General features: G+C 34.6%; 3 protein-coding genes across 5 annotated transcripts in view; 1 reads left to right on the forward strand and 2 right to left on the reverse strand.

The window, feature by feature from the left end:
* Window positions 1-1,575, reverse strand: part of LOC106173140 (A disintegrin and metalloproteinase with thrombospondin motifs 6) — a 32,021-nt gene extending 30,446 nt beyond the window's left edge. Inside the window, exon 1 of the mRNA XM_086999526.1 lies at window positions 1,433-1,575. The gene's annotated coding sequence lies outside the window, so the exon portion shown is untranslated. The remainder of the gene's footprint in view (window positions 1-1,432) is intronic.
* Window positions 1,456-13,308, forward strand: LOC106173145 (trafficking protein particle complex subunit 5). Of its 2 annotated transcripts, none has more exons than XM_086999674.1 (7): window positions 1,456-1,624; window positions 1,807-1,895; window positions 5,063-5,189; window positions 8,165-8,222; window positions 9,175-9,234; window positions 12,163-12,227; window positions 12,669-13,308. In XM_086999674.1, the coding sequence occupies exons 2-7, from the start codon at window positions 1,843-1,845 to the stop codon at window positions 12,765-12,767; spliced, it is 462 nt and encodes a 153-aa protein (XP_086855800.1). In that variant the 5' UTR covers window positions 1,456-1,624; window positions 1,807-1,842; the 3' UTR covers window positions 12,768-13,308. The 2 variants fall into 2 exon arrangements, with proteins under 2 accessions (XP_086855800.1, XP_013409614.1); XM_013554160.2 differs by having other exon boundaries at window positions 1,546-1,717.
* LOC106173161 (cell division cycle protein 20 homolog) lies at window positions 12,341-18,692 on the reverse strand. Of its 2 annotated transcripts, none has more exons than XM_013554196.2 (10): window positions 18,509-18,692; window positions 18,077-18,344; window positions 17,453-17,707; window positions 16,835-16,966; window positions 16,447-16,643; window positions 16,065-16,159; window positions 15,588-15,816; window positions 15,234-15,359; window positions 14,662-14,779; window positions 12,341-14,263 (listed from the first exon to the last, which is right to left on the reverse strand). In XM_013554196.2, exons 2-10 carry the CDS (start codon window positions 18,342-18,344, stop codon window positions 14,079-14,081), a joined length of 1,605 nt encoding a protein of 534 aa, XP_013409650.1. In that variant the 5' UTR covers window positions 18,509-18,692; the 3' UTR covers window positions 12,341-14,078. The 2 variants fall into 2 exon arrangements, with proteins under 2 accessions (XP_013409650.1, XP_013409652.1); XM_013554198.2 differs by having other exon boundaries at window positions 18,520-18,651.
* Between the last annotated feature and the right edge of the window lie 10 nt (window positions 18,693-18,702).

Genomic DNA, 18,702 nt, shown 5'->3' on the forward strand with positions numbered 1-18,702 from the left:
TATGAAGTGCAACATATATATATATATATATATATAACTTAAGTGCGAAATGACCTAAATCTTCGTAGCTTGTGTTGACAGAAATGTGAAGAAACTGACAAAAACGAAGAAACGTATTATTTTTGTTATTAATATTCCATACCCTCTCCCTTGGTGGTTAGCTCTTTTTACATGTCTTTATCAGTTTATCCTGCCAGTCAGATACACAATAACGCAGTGTTGAAAAGCATCATAAAAACTCACGGGGTCTTGGAGACTGATGAGGCCCTCATAATCAAGCAGCCTCCTTAAAAAACGCCTGTAGTGACAGTAACGACGATCGTTATACTACACAACCTTTTTGAAGTCGGATTCAGGGTTGTCGTAAGGAGGGCACCTCGCAAATAATAAACCAACAGTCGAGGTTATGCTTTACCATAATATGCAGACCTTGATTTTGTCTCATTTTTTCCTTATAGCCTACTCTTTTAGGGGTGAAAAGGCAAGAGTTAGAAGGGGGTACCCCATGCCCGCTGTGCTCTCCCCTGGATCCGCTACTGCTTGTAAAATAAGGTTGGAAAAAAAATGACAGTAATAAAAGCAAATCCTCGCTGTATCGCCTCAAAATGGTATTTTTTTATTTTCGCTTTTCAGATAAATAAATAAATAAAAAATAAATAAATAAATAAAAGCAATGGTATGGTGGTCGAGATCTTTTGAAAAAGTTTGTTGTCTTTGACAAAAATCATCCGGACTATTATCTGCATTATCGGATAAATCATTTTACTATAATTACATGAAGCATAAATCGATCGTTTCGATTTGGAAGTTATATTTTGTGATCAAGCGCAAAGATCACATCAGATTGGACCTAATGATTGGGTATATTATGCATATGTAATCAGAACCTGGGTCAGCAGATTGCTATGTGCGTCCTAGGTTATCGATGCCCCACGATGATTCAGCTTATAGCTGCTGGGCGGAGAGAAACCCGGCACTCACCTGATGCCGCGGTCATTCTGATAAGGCACATTTTACTTTCTATCAAAAGTCAATCAAGATTCTTGTATACCATTATGTAGCTTCGAAGATAGGTAAGACATTGTTCATGCAAAGCTGATTACATTTAATTGTCCCCGTTAGAGGTTGCATACAACATTTCGAGCTTTATCATTTTAAAGTTCAGGTTTCATTCGGTTTCCATTATTTTTTTGTCCTCGATATTAAAGTTCCCCATTCATCGGGTTGATAATTAAGATTGAAACGTGATATAAAATTTAAGTGCCAATGGTTATCGGTCACAAGTTAGAAACGTACGGTAAACTCGAATGCAAGCATTGTAGGGGCCTATTGTGCTGACTACCGACCCTGCCTTTGACCCGTCTCAACTTTCGATGTTTCGTGCTGTGGATCAACAAGTCGGTGACAAGTTTCTAAATTTGTCATCACCTACCTATTCAAAATATATCAGCAAAACTCTGAGATTAATGCAACCTCGTCGTTAATCCGATGCTCATTTTACGTTTGCAGGTCAATTTTGACAGCTCACCGAAGACGTGATACACTGTGACGTCGGGCACTTGATACCGGTGTCCTTGCAAACAAACTTAACACGTGCAGACGGCCGGATGTTAGTAATGCGCAGGTGCGACAAAACTAGGAAGTGAAAATGGCGTCTATACTACAGCGACAAAAGTCAAGTATTTTGGATCGACCTCTCAGTAAAGGAAAGGCAGAGGTATATAGCTAAAAGATTAGACTGAATCATTAAGCACGTTTTATTCTTATAAGAGGACAGTTCAATTGTAATATTGCATATCATTTCAGGTCAATTTGAGCACGTTTGCCCTGCTGTTTTCTGAGATGGTTCAGTACTGCCAGAGCCGTGTTTATACAGTACCAGAATTACAAAATAAGTGAGTATGGGTGTGTGCGCTAAAATGGGTATCATAAGGTGACATATATGGGTGTGATCAACATTAATTTACTCTAAGTGGAAAGGAAATAAATCCGTTTCTTTCTAAATGTAAAATAAATACCATTATATTATTGGCTTATTCATATTATTGTTGGCTTTGTCTAGCGATTTAAAGGAAATTTTGTAAACTTGAAACTCGATGAAATAGTGTAGTCTTGGCAATTTGCATGTCCTTAGATCAATAGAAGGTACCCTTCAGAAATAAAGCAAACCCACAGTGAAGCTTGTCACTGTAAATTTGTATATCAACGAGAGACACTTTAAAAATGATGAATGTGACTGCTAGAATCAGGGCATTTCTACTAGAACTTACTGTATATGCCTTCAGTCATTCCTCTGTCAAAACTTGTTTACCACACCGTGGTCTTCATAACACAAGAATTTTGTAGCAACATGAGTAGAAATATGATTCCTGAATTATACATCTGTTGTAATATGATCCTTTGTATCAGACTTTATATTAAAACATTTTTCAGCAATACCCTGCCTTTGCCTTGGTATTAAGATTTGCTGTCTTCTACATAACTATGTATATACAAGATGTTTATCACTGTTTATTAGAATAACAAGTTTGTTTTATTTATTTTTTCTTAAAATGTAGAGCAGCAAGAAATGTTGCCAAAGGGGAAAAATTCCATATTTTGTTGACATTGCCTTGCTGCATGTTTTATCACAGAATACTAAGATTTTAGCAATATTGGACATAAAGATTTCTTTCAGGCAGTGATGTATTTCCTGCTGTTTCAAATAATGAAATATTAACCACAGTCATAGTTAAACATACAAAATAGGAACCATACCATATAACATAAAACTGATGTTTACATCCCGTTTTTTGATAACTTTTGCCACAATGATTTACTCTCTACAGGAATGTGCCACATCTGACTTCAGCAAGAGTAGGTAGGCTGGGAGTGGGGGTTAGAATAGGCAGTAACTAGGAAAGAAGTGATTTTTTTTTTTTTTTTTTTTTTTTTGTAACCTGTGAAGCATAGCTTTTTATACTGTTAAGACTAACTTTTATCAGTTTCCTATTTAGATGCATCAAGCAGGATTTTTTACAGACCTACTCGATGAAATTAAGGTGACCAGGTTTGAGTAATTACTTAAAATTTATGAAATGTGAAAATATTAGGTTTTCTTCAAAAAAAAAAAATGTTCTGCATAATAGTTAAACACTTTCCAAGGATACATGAAGTTGGTAAAGTAGAACTTTGATGGCAAATATAGGTCTATTTCTTTGAGAAAAAAAAATATATCTGTTTTGTTTAAATATCAGAATATCCTGGCTAGATATTGATATATTAGGCATATAAGATAAAGGGCATACAGTTCAAATATTGAGTTTCACTGCTCTATGTCAGATGCTGTTTTCCTCTTTTATAATAAATAATAAAAGTATCTTCTGGTGAAAGAGCATCTTAAATTATGTTTTAACTTACCATCTCAATGGAAGCTTTTTACACTGGTCTTAGTCCCAGGACCTGTAATAGATATTTGAATGTGTGCACTGCAGTTATATCTCTTCTTAGATTGCAATGTGTCTGGGCCTAGTTTTATTTCAAAGTTAAACAGTGTTTTAATAATATCATGCAGTAGTCTGAATACTGTCTCCTGTTTGTTGATACACCAACACATGGGTGTTGGTAGGGAGTAAGTGGGGAGTGATATTAGCTAGGATTAGTAATAAACCCTTTGATAAGTGATTATTGTTTATCTTTGGGTGGTAAGTTACACTGATTGGATAATTCTGTTACAGAATATCCCTAATTTCCTCGCTGGCACGTATGTAATTAGAACAAACTTCGTACAGTTGATTAATTTCCTAGGTGCAGTTAATGAAGAGGAGTAGGAGTCTTGCAGGTTCAATACAAGTTCCAATCTTGACAATATATGATTAAAATGTCACCTTGATAAGAAAACAAAATATAATTAAGATAAGAATAATACTAACTTGGTTCATCTGCTCAACACAGGGTCGCAGTATTACTTTGAGACTGACAAAAACAGTTAATTATCTGTCTAATGTACAGAATGAATGAGCTCTGAAATCCTTAGCAAATTTGCAAATTGATAAACTTTTGTTTCTAGACTCTAGGTTGAAGTAATTTACTTACAGTCTTATCTTCCTCAGTAGCAACTTGCTGATTTTGTTGTTGGAAAACTTTACTTTCAGCAGTACACTTTGTATAACAGTTGTCTTGTTTCTTCAACCTTTTTTATTTCAAAATGTTTTCATAAGTCCATAAAAAGTCCCAGAATTAACAGAGCATATCACCGTGAGATTGGACACAAAGGGACGCTAATATTTTTTGCTAACCAAAGTGTATGAAAACAGAAATAAGTACTTTTGAGGTAGACCTGCTTTCTCCATTTATTGTCTCTTGAACATAAAGAACTGCTTTAACTGTTCACCCATAAGAAAGGCCTGAATAAGAATAAAGATGTTTGAGTATCTACTTTTTAGATCCATTCAATCTCTTTGAAAAGTCTCTTTTATAATCTGCCAAAACTGCAAAGCCATGATATTTAATCCAGTTCTGTATTGCATTTCACCGTTGCAAGATTGATTGTGAAATGGAGAGCATACTACTTGAGGTGACTTCAAGTATCTAACCCCACACGGCAGTTGGGCAGCGAGTGCATAGATGTTATTACTGAATTTAGACAGGGTTTAAGCAAACTGACACCAGGTTTCAGTTTGCATACACAATACCTGATTCAGCTGAGAACTTTAAATGACAAATAGTATAATTCCACCATACAGTTAAAGCAGATTAATGACATAAGATGCAATATCTGTGACTTTTTTTGCTGTTACAAACATCGGCTGTCAAAAACTCCTTAAAATCTCTTGTTGCTTTTGTATTACATTGCCTTGGACAAATGCAATATTTTTTATGCATAATGAACATGTAAGGAGTTTAGGATGTGAGATGTAAAAAAAGGCAACCTTTTATACTTTGGTTTATTGTCATGTGTAAAGTTTTGCATATTGATAATAACATTGTTACTAGTTGTAATTGAAACTTACAGGTCCATCTAGTGCCTTAACCCTGTTTTTGATCTTTTATATAGTCTCTTACTTTGTAATTTTTTTTTCAGGCTGACAGAGATGGGCCACCATGTAGGTGTGAGAATGCTGGATATTTTGTTTCTAAGAGAGCGTACTTTCAAGAGGGAAGTTAAGCTATTGAACATGTTGCTGTTTATCAAGACCAATCTATGGAAGGTAAGTTCACAAGAAAGATTATTCAGCATGCAGCAGAAAAATTGATACTGTGGTAATCATTTGTCCCAGCCTGCTCCCAGGGTTTCTGTAAATGAGTACGTGACCAAAGTGCTTAGAGAACATGTTAGTTGCATTATACAAGTATTGGTTATTCATGTCATTGGGTTACACCACTTCTTTCCAACACTTGATATCATGTCAATACAAATGTTTTCGTGACTCTAGTAATTAATTCTAAACCGTTCCTCGGTTCTCTTTCCCATCATTACATTTGCACCTGCAACAAAACTAGATGTATTGCACTTTTGGATTTCTATACTGCGTTATAGGTCAAGCATTTTTCGAGGGATGCTGACCCCCAGACACCCCCAGACACTTATCTACAACTGTACTGCATAAGTATTTGTATGCAGATATTCGAGGCTGTCTGCATGAAAATAAGGAAAGCAAGCAACATGATAAAGATCACATATTCCCAAACAAATCAAAAATGACATCCTAGGTCAAAAACCTTGATAAAGACCTCTCCTCAAACTTACCTGATATTGCAAAACTGTAGATGATCTTGGTGGTGTTTTTTAATCTTATTGGAGGGGAAAAATGAATGCCTTTTCTTTTCTAACCAAGCATTTATCCAGTCTCACTGGCACAGTTATTAAATTCTAGCTGACTGGAACAAGTCAAAAGGTTATCAGGTTGACAAACAACCAATGACTACCTGTGCAAGATCAAAGGAAACCCAGCAGGCAATTTACCACAAACTATATTCTAGGTGTCACTTTGGCAAAAATGTCTTCTTAATAATTTCTTAGGTTATGATGGTTGTGTGATATCAAAAGATAATTTTAGAGTGGCCTTGGTAATGGGAATGTGGAATATAACTTTTCTTAAGAAGATAATTAGATTGATTAACTTTTGAAGCATTAATTGCCAAGTGCAACTTTGCTATTAAGATTTACAAGGTGAAACAAAAGTATGAATTGAAGTGTCTCCCCCCCAAAGTCTGTAACCACTAATAAACTATCATTGAAATGCCTACTATACAAGATGTACTTGTTATCCTTTTCCAGTATTTGTTGTCATTTGAATGTCAAACACATAAAATATAACATTGATAGAGTTATGCATTTAAAATTACTTATAATCTTATCTGTCCATTAAAAGTTTGTTTTTTTAAAAGAGTAATTTCCCTGCATTTTTCAGCAGATTACCAGTACTAAATGAACAATAATGTATTGACCTGCAAACTTCAATATATTGTGCTAAGTATGTTTTTAAAGGGATAATAACTCTTCATATGAAATCTATATTTCACAATAAAAACCTTGTGAATAACTCATAGAAATATAATATATTTTGTTTTACGACGAAAAAAGCAGTTATAGCTATTATTCTGTATTATTCTGATATCTGAGCTTGTCTTCAGATCACGTGAACTCCATTGAGGGCTATACTCTGTTATAATCTTTTAAGAGATTTTAACAAAAAACCAAACTTTTTAGAAAAAAACCATGGACTAACTTTGAATGTAAAAATGGATTCATTAACCATTGGTAAGTATGGGAAAATTGTTGTTTACTCCAGGAAAATTCATTTTTTGGCCAAAACGAGGAGTTATTATCCCTTTAAGTATTGTATAAATTAGGCATCTTAGACCACATTCAGATTCACACATTGTACAAGCTGGGTTGGTCCATCTCTGCGGGGTGTTATTGCTAAAGTGCAATAGGTGGAATCAACTTCATTGTCTGACAAGCCACCCCAAGCAGCTAGAGGGTAATTAACAGAATTGTGAGCTAATTAAATGATTGATAATATTAAATTGCTGATTAAATTGCATGTGGTATTCATGATTCTGAAAAGACACTGACGATTTAGAAATTAAAAAAATCAAAGTATTTTTGGTTCAAGGTTTTAAGCTGTCATTGAGTAAGTACATGTAGATTAAAGAAAGAGAGAGAGAAGAAAAGAGAAGGGGAGAAATTACTTGTAGGCTACAAATATGTTAAAAGACATTTCTATGCCTCACATCAGAGATTAGTGAAGGTTGAAGTTGGGTGAGGTATCATGATCCAGTGTCCTGCTGTGTATACCTTTGGCTGCACCAGAAAACCTCTGCAACCTGTCAGCAAATTTTTTGCTATACAGGTGTTAAGTGAGATGTGAGAGGAAATAGGCATGATGGGGGGGCTTGTATAAAACTTTGACAAGTCTCCTTGCCCCAGTCGTTGCCTTTGGTGGTTAAATGTTGTGTCTCTTCACACCTTGTAAACTAATTCTTTGGAACATTGCAAAGTGAGATGTTAGTATGTGAAAAAGATGCCTTTTGGTTTACTTTGATTTCATATGAGCTTTAGCAATTGCTAGATTATCAAGTTGATTAATAATTGAGATCTTCAATTAAGACATCTGAATATTAAGTGAGCACATTAAAAAAAATTATCAAAAGAGAAACCAATGCTTAAAACTTGCTTGATCTTTAGGATCACAGTATATGTATATATGGCACACAATACTGTGGTATCATAATGTTACCAATCACAAAGATTGGCCTTTAATTTCTCTCCTAAAATATGGCAGAGTACTCCATTGGAAGGTATTTCAGGGTACTTAAATCTATTTGACCAATATATTTGATAAATGCTTTACCCATGGGATAAGGTCAAGAGAACAAAAAGCTACATTACTCTCATAACTTCATTGCTAGGAAAAACCTGCTTACCATTGGAACAAGACTCAATCAAAATGGACTAGGTTAATATCAAGGCTTCTTGATAGAGATAAACTTATAATTTATAAAAGATTTTAATAGGGATATATCCTTACTTAACCCCGCCTTGTTATTCTCATTTTGTTTATATTACTATGATTTTTCATAAAAAATACTAAGTTCTAGTTCATCACCTTTTGCTGCTAATTATACCTGCCAGTAACACATTTTTTCGTTTGTCTATCTAATTTTGTTCCTTTTTCAGACACTATTTGGAAAAGAAGCTGACAAGTTGGAACATGCCAATGATGATGAAAGAACATGTATCCTACAAAATAAATTTCAAATCCATTTGCGTGTGAGTGTGTGTATTTTTAATGAGGAGATAAAAATAGCCATGAGCCAAATGTTCCTCTTGGGTTTATCCCCACACATTCCACAGAATATAGATTGCTGTGTTAAGTAACTAATTATCTTAACATGTTAGATTTTTGTCATCTTCTTTACAAAACATATGGGGATCGACCAAATTTATTTAGTGTGGCCCTTTAAATGCTAAACACCACCATGCACTTACCTTGAAACTTGTAGACAGACTCACTGATGCATTGTAGCTATGATATATCTCTGCCTGTAGTATGCATTGTGTTTGCCTTAGATGTGTTGATGTCTTGCTACATATACCTCTGTGCCTAATGACATTTAGGTGACAGCTAGATTTCTTTATAGCCCCAGATGTAATATCAGAGTCCAGATAGTATAGCATGTTTCAGTGACCACTTATTTATTATTTGTTTATTTGTAGCTCACATTTTTTTTCTGAATGAAATACAACACTGTGGCAACTTTCCAAAAACCACAAGTCCGTCAGGTGCACAATTTGTGTACTAGGCTGACCTGTGGAGTGTTGTGTCCTAACATACCGAGGTCTGGGGTGGAATACGTTCAGACAAATTGATCTGGGTTTACACGTACACATTCCTATAAAGAAGTTGTGTATGTAATGTTACCAATGGTACTTGATAATATTTACTTTATGCTAGAATGGATGGATGCTAATCCATACTAATTGTGTGGTTCCTGAATTGTATCGAGAAATTCTGAGCTACAGGTGAGACATATATTGGCCAGACAGTTTCTATGCTTCCTTTGGCCTGCAGAGTGCACATTAGTACCAATCTTTAGGAATTAAATATAAATAACCAAATATTTTGTATAAGTCATTGCTAAGGTTCATATATCTCCATGAAGTTATTTTCCTTAAGTGGTATTCAGATTATATAATAGAAAAGGAGCCATTGCTAAACAAATTTATTTCAGTTCCAAAAGATAAAAGTAAGTACAGTCGTTTTCTCTTTTGCACACACATTCACACAATATTACTAATGACCAAAACATCAGTATTTGTAATTTTTGTAACCAGTCTAAAAGAAAGGATATTTACTCTAGCACTGGCTGCTATAAATGAAAGATGTCATCATCTACCGAACACCCATTAAAATGACACATTACTAGGATTGGTTAATTACCTGATGGTTTAACATTCCCGACTTCTATAGAATTGGAAGTTATGATTTTTTAATAGCTATGAATTTAGCACTTGCTTTTTTTACATACCTATTCATGTGGATTTTGTCCTTTGTTTTAAGAAAATCAATAGTTATTTGTTCTTGATATTTGCCTAAGACTTACAAACAAGCTGCTGGTATGAAATGCCTTCCTCAAAAATCTTACTAAGAGCTCTAATTACATCTTGTTATAGAACTTTATCAAAGGTGATATTTTTAAGATGCTGCACACCCTCCTCTAGGCATTTTTTAGCAAACATTTAGCACTTACCATCTAGTTTTGAAGGAACCCTTGCTTAAACACCAATGGCCAAGTGCCCATGGCCCAAACCACACTGGTCTGACCTTTATATTCCAACTTTATTAATGACCCTTCTCCATCCGTGCATAATCATAGCATTAACACACCTCTGTAGTATGTGGAACTTGATAGGGAATTGAAAGAGCGTGGTTTAGCCAGTTGAAATTTGAATGTGTTCATAATTATAATATTTGTGAATTAAAAAGAGGTTTTGTGAAAAGAGAATGAAATATGGCAATAAATGGTGGTGTAACTGGTGAAGTAGGATTAGTAAAATTAGTTACAAGGACAGTGCTTCAACAATTGTCTCTTTCATATCGTGATTGGTTTACCCTTCACTCAACCAAAGATGAGTTTATAGCCAACATGCCTTATTTGATTTTCTTTTTAGCGTAATTGAAAACAAACTGTGATTTATTTCCCCTTGTTCAAGTTTTGAAGAGCTCTTCTTTCAAAGATGATGGTCTTCACAGTGTTTTCACATCCTTTATAGGATGGTGCATCTTGTTGGCATTTCGGGTTGTCCAATGTAAAATACCAGGGTTGCTGTAGTATCTGTGGTTGGACAAAGACAGAACTCAAATATTAATGTGTACAGCCACATAAACTTTAACCAGTGGCTTGCACGTTTTATGATTTTTAAAGTAAGAGATTAAAAAAGAAGTGGTGTGTTAGGATAGCAAATGTAATGCTTAGTTTCAAGCATATTATTAGGGTAGGGTAGATAATAACTTTTTTGGAAATCTCTCAGGGAATAGGTGATTTTAGAGGCAAAATGGGTCAAAAAGTTCATTTCTGATGAGAAATTTGAGCTAGGAGCATTCTTTAGGTCGGTAATTGTACTATTTTTGAAAATGCATACAAAGCATATGCACTGCATATACAGTAACTGTAGTAATTATGTATGCATATAATTGTATTGAAAAGTGTTGAGTGAAGCACAAATTTTTGATAAGTGAGTGTTTTTTATGGCACAAAATGATGCTAAACACACATGTGCAACTATTTTTTTCTCACAACAGCCATTTAGGTTGGTAAAATGACAATTTTCAAAATGGCGGACAAAATGCCCTAACAAGAGTTTCAACATCGACAATTAAAGGAACCTATGTTTTTATTATGCCTTTTCTTATGTTTTTAAGGTTGTAAAATATTTATTCTTATGCTAACACTGCCATTGTTACATTTTAGTTACCTTGTTGGTTGATAGTTTACTGTCAAGCTTGAAAGAAGAGCCAGATCTCAGTCAGTCAAATCGAGGAGTGATAAGATATCTCAAGTTCTGCTGGGTGGGAATTATGAGGAAGGATCAGAGTTATCCTGACCTCAAGCAACCAATGGGGAAATGTCTTTAAATTATTAAAAAGAAATGGATGGAATATTTTTGTTCTGCACATAAGAAGTCGGGGAAACAATCACTATCATGCACTGAGACCAGCAAAGAAGCTGCCTCAGAAATATCCAATGTCTGGATGTCCAACAATATCTTTCCTCTCTTTGAGAACATTTACAACAGAATAACTGCATTGTGCTTATATACGATGAACCTTAAACACTATTTGTCACATTTTGATTGAAATCTTTCACTTTTGTGTATCATGACTTTTAACACTTGCACGTCACAGACAGTTAATGCTTCATAAGTTCCCCAAATATATCATAATCCAACATACTTCTGTTGGGATTGTACTTCTCAGAGATTGGCAAAATACTTTTTGGAGATTCAGGCATTGGAGATTTCCTTGGCAACTGCTTTGCTAGCCTCAGCTTATGATAGGGATGTTTTCCGGCTTCATACATGTATGTAAAATAAAAGTGTATATTCCACCCTTTTGTAATAATTTAGAAACAATTTTACTTTATGGTAAGGTTAATTGATTCTTCTAATTTCCATCCAACAGATGTTGTGAAATCTTATCACTCTTCATTCTGATTGATTAAAATGACTGAAGTTGTTCATTTTCCCCATTATCAAAGATTCTGGCTCTTCACTCTAGCTTGACGGTTAACTGTCAGCTGACATGGTAACTGAACTCACTGTAAAATGTATCAATCTGAGTATTAACATCATAAATGGATTCTACAACCCCAAAAACATAAGAAAAGACATATGACACACTATAATACCTTTAATTGTTGTTAATGAAGCTTTTGGTAGGTTGTTTTGGCTGCCATTTTGAAAATAGTCATTTTACTGGCCTTAATAATTGTTTTAGAAAAAAATGATTGTCAGATTTGTGTTCAGCATCAAATTTCGCCTCAGAAAACATCTGTTATGGAATTTTTTTGAGATTTACCCTACCCTAATATTATTTGGTAAACATGAAAAAAAATTGTATTGCAGTGAAAAATCATCATTTACCCAATTAAATAATTTCCTTCCTTCTCTTTCAGGTAGTTTAAACTGTGCATCTTTTATGGCTGGAATCATTGAAGCTGTCTTAAATGGGTGCAACTTTGTAAGTGCTACTTGAACCAACTCATCTTTGTAAGATTCTGATCCCCTCCCCCCACCAACACAAAATATATATAGATAGAGAGAGAGAGAGAAATAAGGAAAAAACAGTAGATATGTCAGTCATGGCAATTCTTTTTATTCAGAAAGAACAAGCTGGTCCTTAATTGGTCATCAAATGACAACTAGTTATCTGTTGGTTATCAAGTACCCAACAGCAGGTCAAAGCTCAGCTTGTATTATTTTTAGTATAATTAGAATCAATTGAAACTTATCAGCATTATTACACCAAGTGTATGACAAAAGCAGGAAAAGGACAGAAAAGTGAATTTTTGCTGAAACAAGAAAATGAATAAAAACCAAGCTTTTTATTTGTTGTTTAAATGGCAATCTTTAAGTTCATTTCTTATTATTTTTTAAATTTGTGTATTCCATTTTCTTTCAGCCAGCTAAAGTGACCACCCACTGGCATAAGGGAACGACATTTATGATTAAGTTTGATGAATCTGTTATAGCCAGGGACAAAACTGTAGATGGCCGATAACACTGGTACCATATAAATAAAACTCTTATGGAAACCTGCCATGGGACTTGGTTGAATATGGTAAAGAATCCATTTTACCGATTTTGGTAAAACAGCATGCTCTCTTATGAAAAGCATTGGTCGGATATGGTAACTATATCAGTGAAAAATAGTAACAGATCATAACATTCAGACTTCTCACTGCCATACATTTGTACAAGTGTCAGCATTGAAATAAACTGTATGGAAGTCACATTATGTTGAGGACATGTATCCTGGCACCACTGACATAGCACATCAACGTTAAAATAACCAATGGCCCAAGGATGGTCAAATGCAGGACAATATTCAATATTTTCTGTGCAAAATATTGTTTCCATCAATTTTTTAACAGATTGGCAGATGTAAACTATCTTGATCTAGATGATCATCAAGAAAGTGGGTGCATTTCTATTAAATTATATATAATATTAAAGGTATTCCAGCAAACATTCTTGAGGAGTACACATGCAATATGACAATATAATTTATTTCAATGAAAATAAAAATGTTTTCAAAACAATATTCTTTCATAATTTATTTTTACATAAGTAAAATGTTGACAAAAGTGTCAAAAAAAAAAAAAGTATCAAGATAATATTTAGAACTTGAAACCTAATATTACTGGTTCAAATCTGCATGAACAGTAGTAGTCTGCTTGCATTTAAGTAGGCCAATTTAAAATGCACTTGCATTCAACAGAAAAGCTTCAACGAAATTAAAGGGGTCTCAATAATTTGTTCTAATATGTGCTCTCAAGTTGCACCCTTCCTGGGTGGTGCACAATGCATCGTCTTACATTCATTCATGGAAAAATACACATTCACTCAGCCTCCATTCAACAGACCTCACCTCATTGCATTTAAAATCATAAGAGGATTCCCATATCTGCTTTCACACCTACTTTTTTTACTAATGCACCCTTTTAGACATCACATTAATGGCTATTGAACAGCATCTGTTTTCACTCAAACATGGTAAAAGAATGTCTAATTGACAAACTACACAAATATTTGTTCATTCAAGTTATTGTTAAAAATGAAAGGGCATGATAGCTTTAAAAATAATCTTAAAATGAGTAGCAATAGAGTAGTTAAAAAAGTAAACATGTCTAAGTATTTTGCTTAAAAAAATCTTCCTGCACTGTCAAGAAACCGATTTCTCAATCTATAAAAACAAACTGATTATGGATTTATTCAGCCTTGTCATAATTTGAAGTGTGCCATACAGCACCAAGTCAATTTTTTTTATCACAAACAACAGTATTCCTACTGCAACCATGGAAAGATATTCCTATCGAATACTTTGCCTCATTAGGGTATTTGTTCCCTTTTTAACACTGCTTTTTTCAGCAGTCTTCTTTTTCTTTGCATCCACATCAAAGCACTTCCACAGGCGAAGAGTTTCGTCTGCTGCAGCTGATACAACTGTGCTTCCGTCAGGTGACATGGATAGATGAAGAACCCGTGCTGTGTGCCCTAAAACATGAAAGAGAAAAGGGGGGTTCATTCATTTAATTCAGTAAATTGCCTCCAGCTATTGGTTTATTGTAAATTGAGACAATCTTGGTTTACCTCAATGAGCCTTGTATTTGAGAACCAGACGTACAAGATTTAATCCAAAGAGTAATGGTTGAAAGAAATCAAAGGCCGAGTGCTGTTTTTTTTTATTTCACTGTGAAGAATAGACAAAACTGAATAACACACTTACGTGTGACACAAAAACTAGAATTATTCTCATCTTGTGTTAATACACCAAGACATAACATGGGTTTGTTATTTGATGTTATCAAGGTTACAAAATAATTGACAAAATAATGATCTAATGGCTTGAAACCATCATGTACCAAACGTAGCCAAGGTCGGCAAAAACCTACCTGTTAGCTCAGATACTTTTGTCATACTTGGATATTTCCAAATAATAAGTTGATTTTGAGCAAACCCATGTCCAGATACAAGCTCCTTGTATTCCTTGGACCAGAGGATAGAGCACACCTAGAGAACAAAAAATATTTTGTTACAAGTTCAATATATATGTCAAAGGTATACAATACATGATCACAATTCAGACCTCAAAAACAATAAAACCCCTTGAATAAGGGTACGTGGTCAACATTCCCTTCTTAAATACACAGAAAGACATGACAGTCTTAGTGACTGGCCAGTCAATTAGATTTAAAAATTTTAATTAGAAATGTTGTAAAACATCGATTCTGAGCTCAGGGACAGGTTAAGCAACAATTGGCGAGCAGGATAAATTTGTTTCCCCCAGATACCTTCAAATAACCTCTTTTCAAAGCAAGCTGATTGTGTTTTACTGACATGGTTGGTCTTCCATTATAAATTGCTGCAGTTGAGATAACTGTTCATCTCTCATTCTACTGCAGTATTACCATTTAAAAAATTTCAACTGAAGAATTTTAGCAATCCTGGTTTAATTGTTTCATACCTGTGATTTTGTATCTACACTGCTTAGACAAGCCCCCGTGTTGACATTCCAGAAGCGTATGTGTCTGTCAGCAGTTCCACCTCCACTGGCCAGCACACTAGGTTGCCATGGGCACCATGCAACAGCCTAGCAGATTTTATAATAATTTCAGTTTTAAAATAATTGTAATACAGCCATGCATATTTTTTCATCTTTTTAAAATAAAATGCTCATCTTGAACTTATTTAATTAAAACTATGAAAAATTTACTCATGGCGAAACTTGCAATAATAAAAAATAAATAAAATAAATAAAAATAAAATAAAAAAATTAATTTTTTTTTAAAATCATGAACTAAAAATTATGTTCACTCACCTTTACTGCAGCTTGGTGCTGAGAGAATGTCAGGACCGGTGAAGGCTCAGACTGTCCCATATCTGCCTGCCATATGTTCAACAAGTTATCATTCCCTCCACTTGCCAGGAACCGCCCATCAGGAGACCACTTGAGCCCACACACCTCCTGGGTGTGTCCTAGGAGAGTGGCAATATGGTGATGGGGGACACGGACATCATGATGATGAATAGCACCACTGCGAGAACCACTTCAATGGATAAAAAGAATGAGAAACTGAATTAGGCTTTGGCTGAAACTGAAAACTGTATTACTGTAAAACATATTCAAACCTAAAGTGTTTTACATATAATAAAATCTGGTTTTCATATTAAAATTTGTTTTTCACTTGCTAGATTTTAAATATATAAGACGTTCTTTTTCATTTACCAAGTTGGATGCAAATTTTATCATCAAAAGAAATTTGCCATGTATCCTAAATATCAATTTACTGCATACCTTGACAAAATGTATGAATTCCATGATAATGCTCCTACTCTGGCAGCATGACCTGTCATGTTTCTCACACGTTTCATGTTCTGTACATCCCAAAGCTTGAAGTAGTTAAAGTGTTATTTTTTTATTACTCAATACTTTAAACTTAATCACTCAAAGTGTTTTTATTATGCAAAACTTAAAAACTTTACTACTCAAATGATCAGTTCTCAACAACTTAAAAGCTCTTTCTTTAACTTCAAAGCCAATTTTAATAATGAATAACAGAAGCACTCAACACCAAATAATTAACACAAATTTTTTTTTTTTTTACTTAGGATAAATATTTTTGAACTTTGAACACAGGTGTTGATCTAAAAATGACAAGACCTTGGACATATCTCACCTGAACTTCGTTAGAACTATTACCAACTGCCAGGTAGTTCCCTTCCTTGATCCAGGACACAGAAGACACATAGTCCTCTGGGTTCTCCAGTTCCAGCAACTGCTCTATCTCCCCTGAGCCTGCATTCCATAAGTAGACGTGACCACCCAGGGCAACAGCCAGGTGATTGTTCACAGACCAATCTAACAGATTTAGATCTGAAAAAATAAATAACAATAATTAATTAGTTTTTATGGGGTCTCCACATAATGGTAATCTACAAAATATCATGTTATGGGCACTTACATAGCTATATTTGAAAAACAACTGTTAAATGACTATGGTTCTGATATTACCAGATTTTCCTTTTTACAAAGAGAGGAGAAAAAATTTAACATGCTCTACTAACAATAGTCATCCAAAATCTCTGGGGCATCCAGTATTCTCTCTGGCACTTGTGGGATATGCCTTGTGGGCTTTTTGCAAGATCCTGGAGTTTTGTTCTGGCTACTGTACAAAACCTTTAGATTGTTCTGGTATCCTGCAATAAAACAGAGCAATTAGAATTTGAAAGACTCATTCTTCTATCTATGTCAAAAAAAAAAAAAAAAAATGACTGCATCAAACTACTTTGAGCCTTAATTCGTAAGAGAACAAAACTGCATTACTAGTATTCAGATGATTCTTTACACATCAGTTACTCAAGTTGGGCTATTTTCATTGCACGAGCAATAGGCCTGTTTACTATGTCACACCCAATGTAAGAGGCTTTATGGAAGCTTAGCATCCAGACAATGTGCTTGTAACCCAAGAGACAAAGCCTGCAATATGATTGGGGATTAAAAATGAAAAATTAACATAGGGTATATAAAAAGCTAATTTACTGTTATATTTCTAAAAGAAAACTTCAAAAGAGCCATCTCATGAAATGTAAAAATTACTATCAAAATGCACAACCATAACCATCACTTTCAAAGGGGATGTTCATAATAAATGTATTTAAAACTGGAAGGGACTTTATACTCACCCTCAGGGGCTTGAGGTGCTTTATTTTTGTAGGCAATTATTTTAGCATTTGCTGCATCACCATTTAGATTTTCATTCATGGCCCTCTGGTACTCTCTTTTGGATGGACTTAACATCTCATCCTCCACTGATTTTTCTGTCATTAGTTTGTAATGGCCTACATCAAACTGTGTAGCACCTCTATTTGGTATGAACCGATCACCTCCACTTGGTGTTTTGGGTGTTTTGCTGCCTCTGCTGGGTGTCTTATTTTTACCTTAGAGAAATAAAAATGTGTAACAGTTTATTAGTCTTAAAACAACAAATTTATTTGATGATCCAAAGTTGGAGTTGCCAACATTTAGAATTTCAAATAAGTGACAAACTGTTTCAAAGTACAAAAGACTGAAAATGCTGAAGAGGGTTGAAATATGGGATCCATACATATCTTGGGTTTCACTGGAAATAAAAGACTCATAAACTTATGTCAGAAAATAAGATCGAGTTTCCCTGCATTATCTTGGGCATTCAGCAACTGAACCTTGATAAAAGCCTGACAAAATTTAATTAAGACTGTAAATATTTTCTGTCATGGTAAACAATATGAAATTAACACTTCGTGGTGGCATGTATGTCCTGATCATACCTGGTGTTTTAGTAAGCCCTGGAGTCTTATTGGTCCCCGATGGGGTTTTGCTGCCCATGAGCAAACTGTTACTCAGAGATTTGTTCAGTGGCTTCATGGGCGTCTTGCAGATGCTCCCATTCATAGATACATTGCTGATTGAGCAGTTCATTGACGCACCCAGAGCTTCACTCTGTTTTCTCTGCCATCTCATTGGTGGTCCCTTTGTGATAGGAGCATCCATTTTCAGCAAGTTGTTCATATCACTTTCAAACTTGAAATGAGACATCTGTAAGACAGCAAATACTGATACAGTGCGTTTCTTGTTATATGCCCAGGCAAGTGCAAGAACAACAGCCATTTTTAAATACCCTCAATAAGCAAATATAGGAGACACGGGCCATATCGTGTATACATAAACAAAAAGCTTTGTAACAGGTGAAAAAATCTTACCTTTCACATACAGTGTTCAATAATTTGTAATGCTTTTCTTTACTTGCAAGATTCTATCCAAGCTCAGGCAAGACAACGTTCGATATTATCTCGTTTTATCATCGGCAAATTAATATAGTTCTCTCTTGGTTTTCAAGTTTACCGCTTTTGATTGGATAGGCGGTGATCTACTCGAACGCTGATTGGATAATTTC

This window comes from Lingula anatina, chromosome 1 (genome assembly GCF_051362555.1).
Source record: "Lingula anatina isolate TDL-2025a chromosome 1, LinAna3.0, whole genome shotgun sequence".
Classification (NCBI taxonomy): Eukaryota; Metazoa; Brachiopoda; class Lingulata; order Lingulida; family Lingulidae; genus Lingula; species Lingula anatina.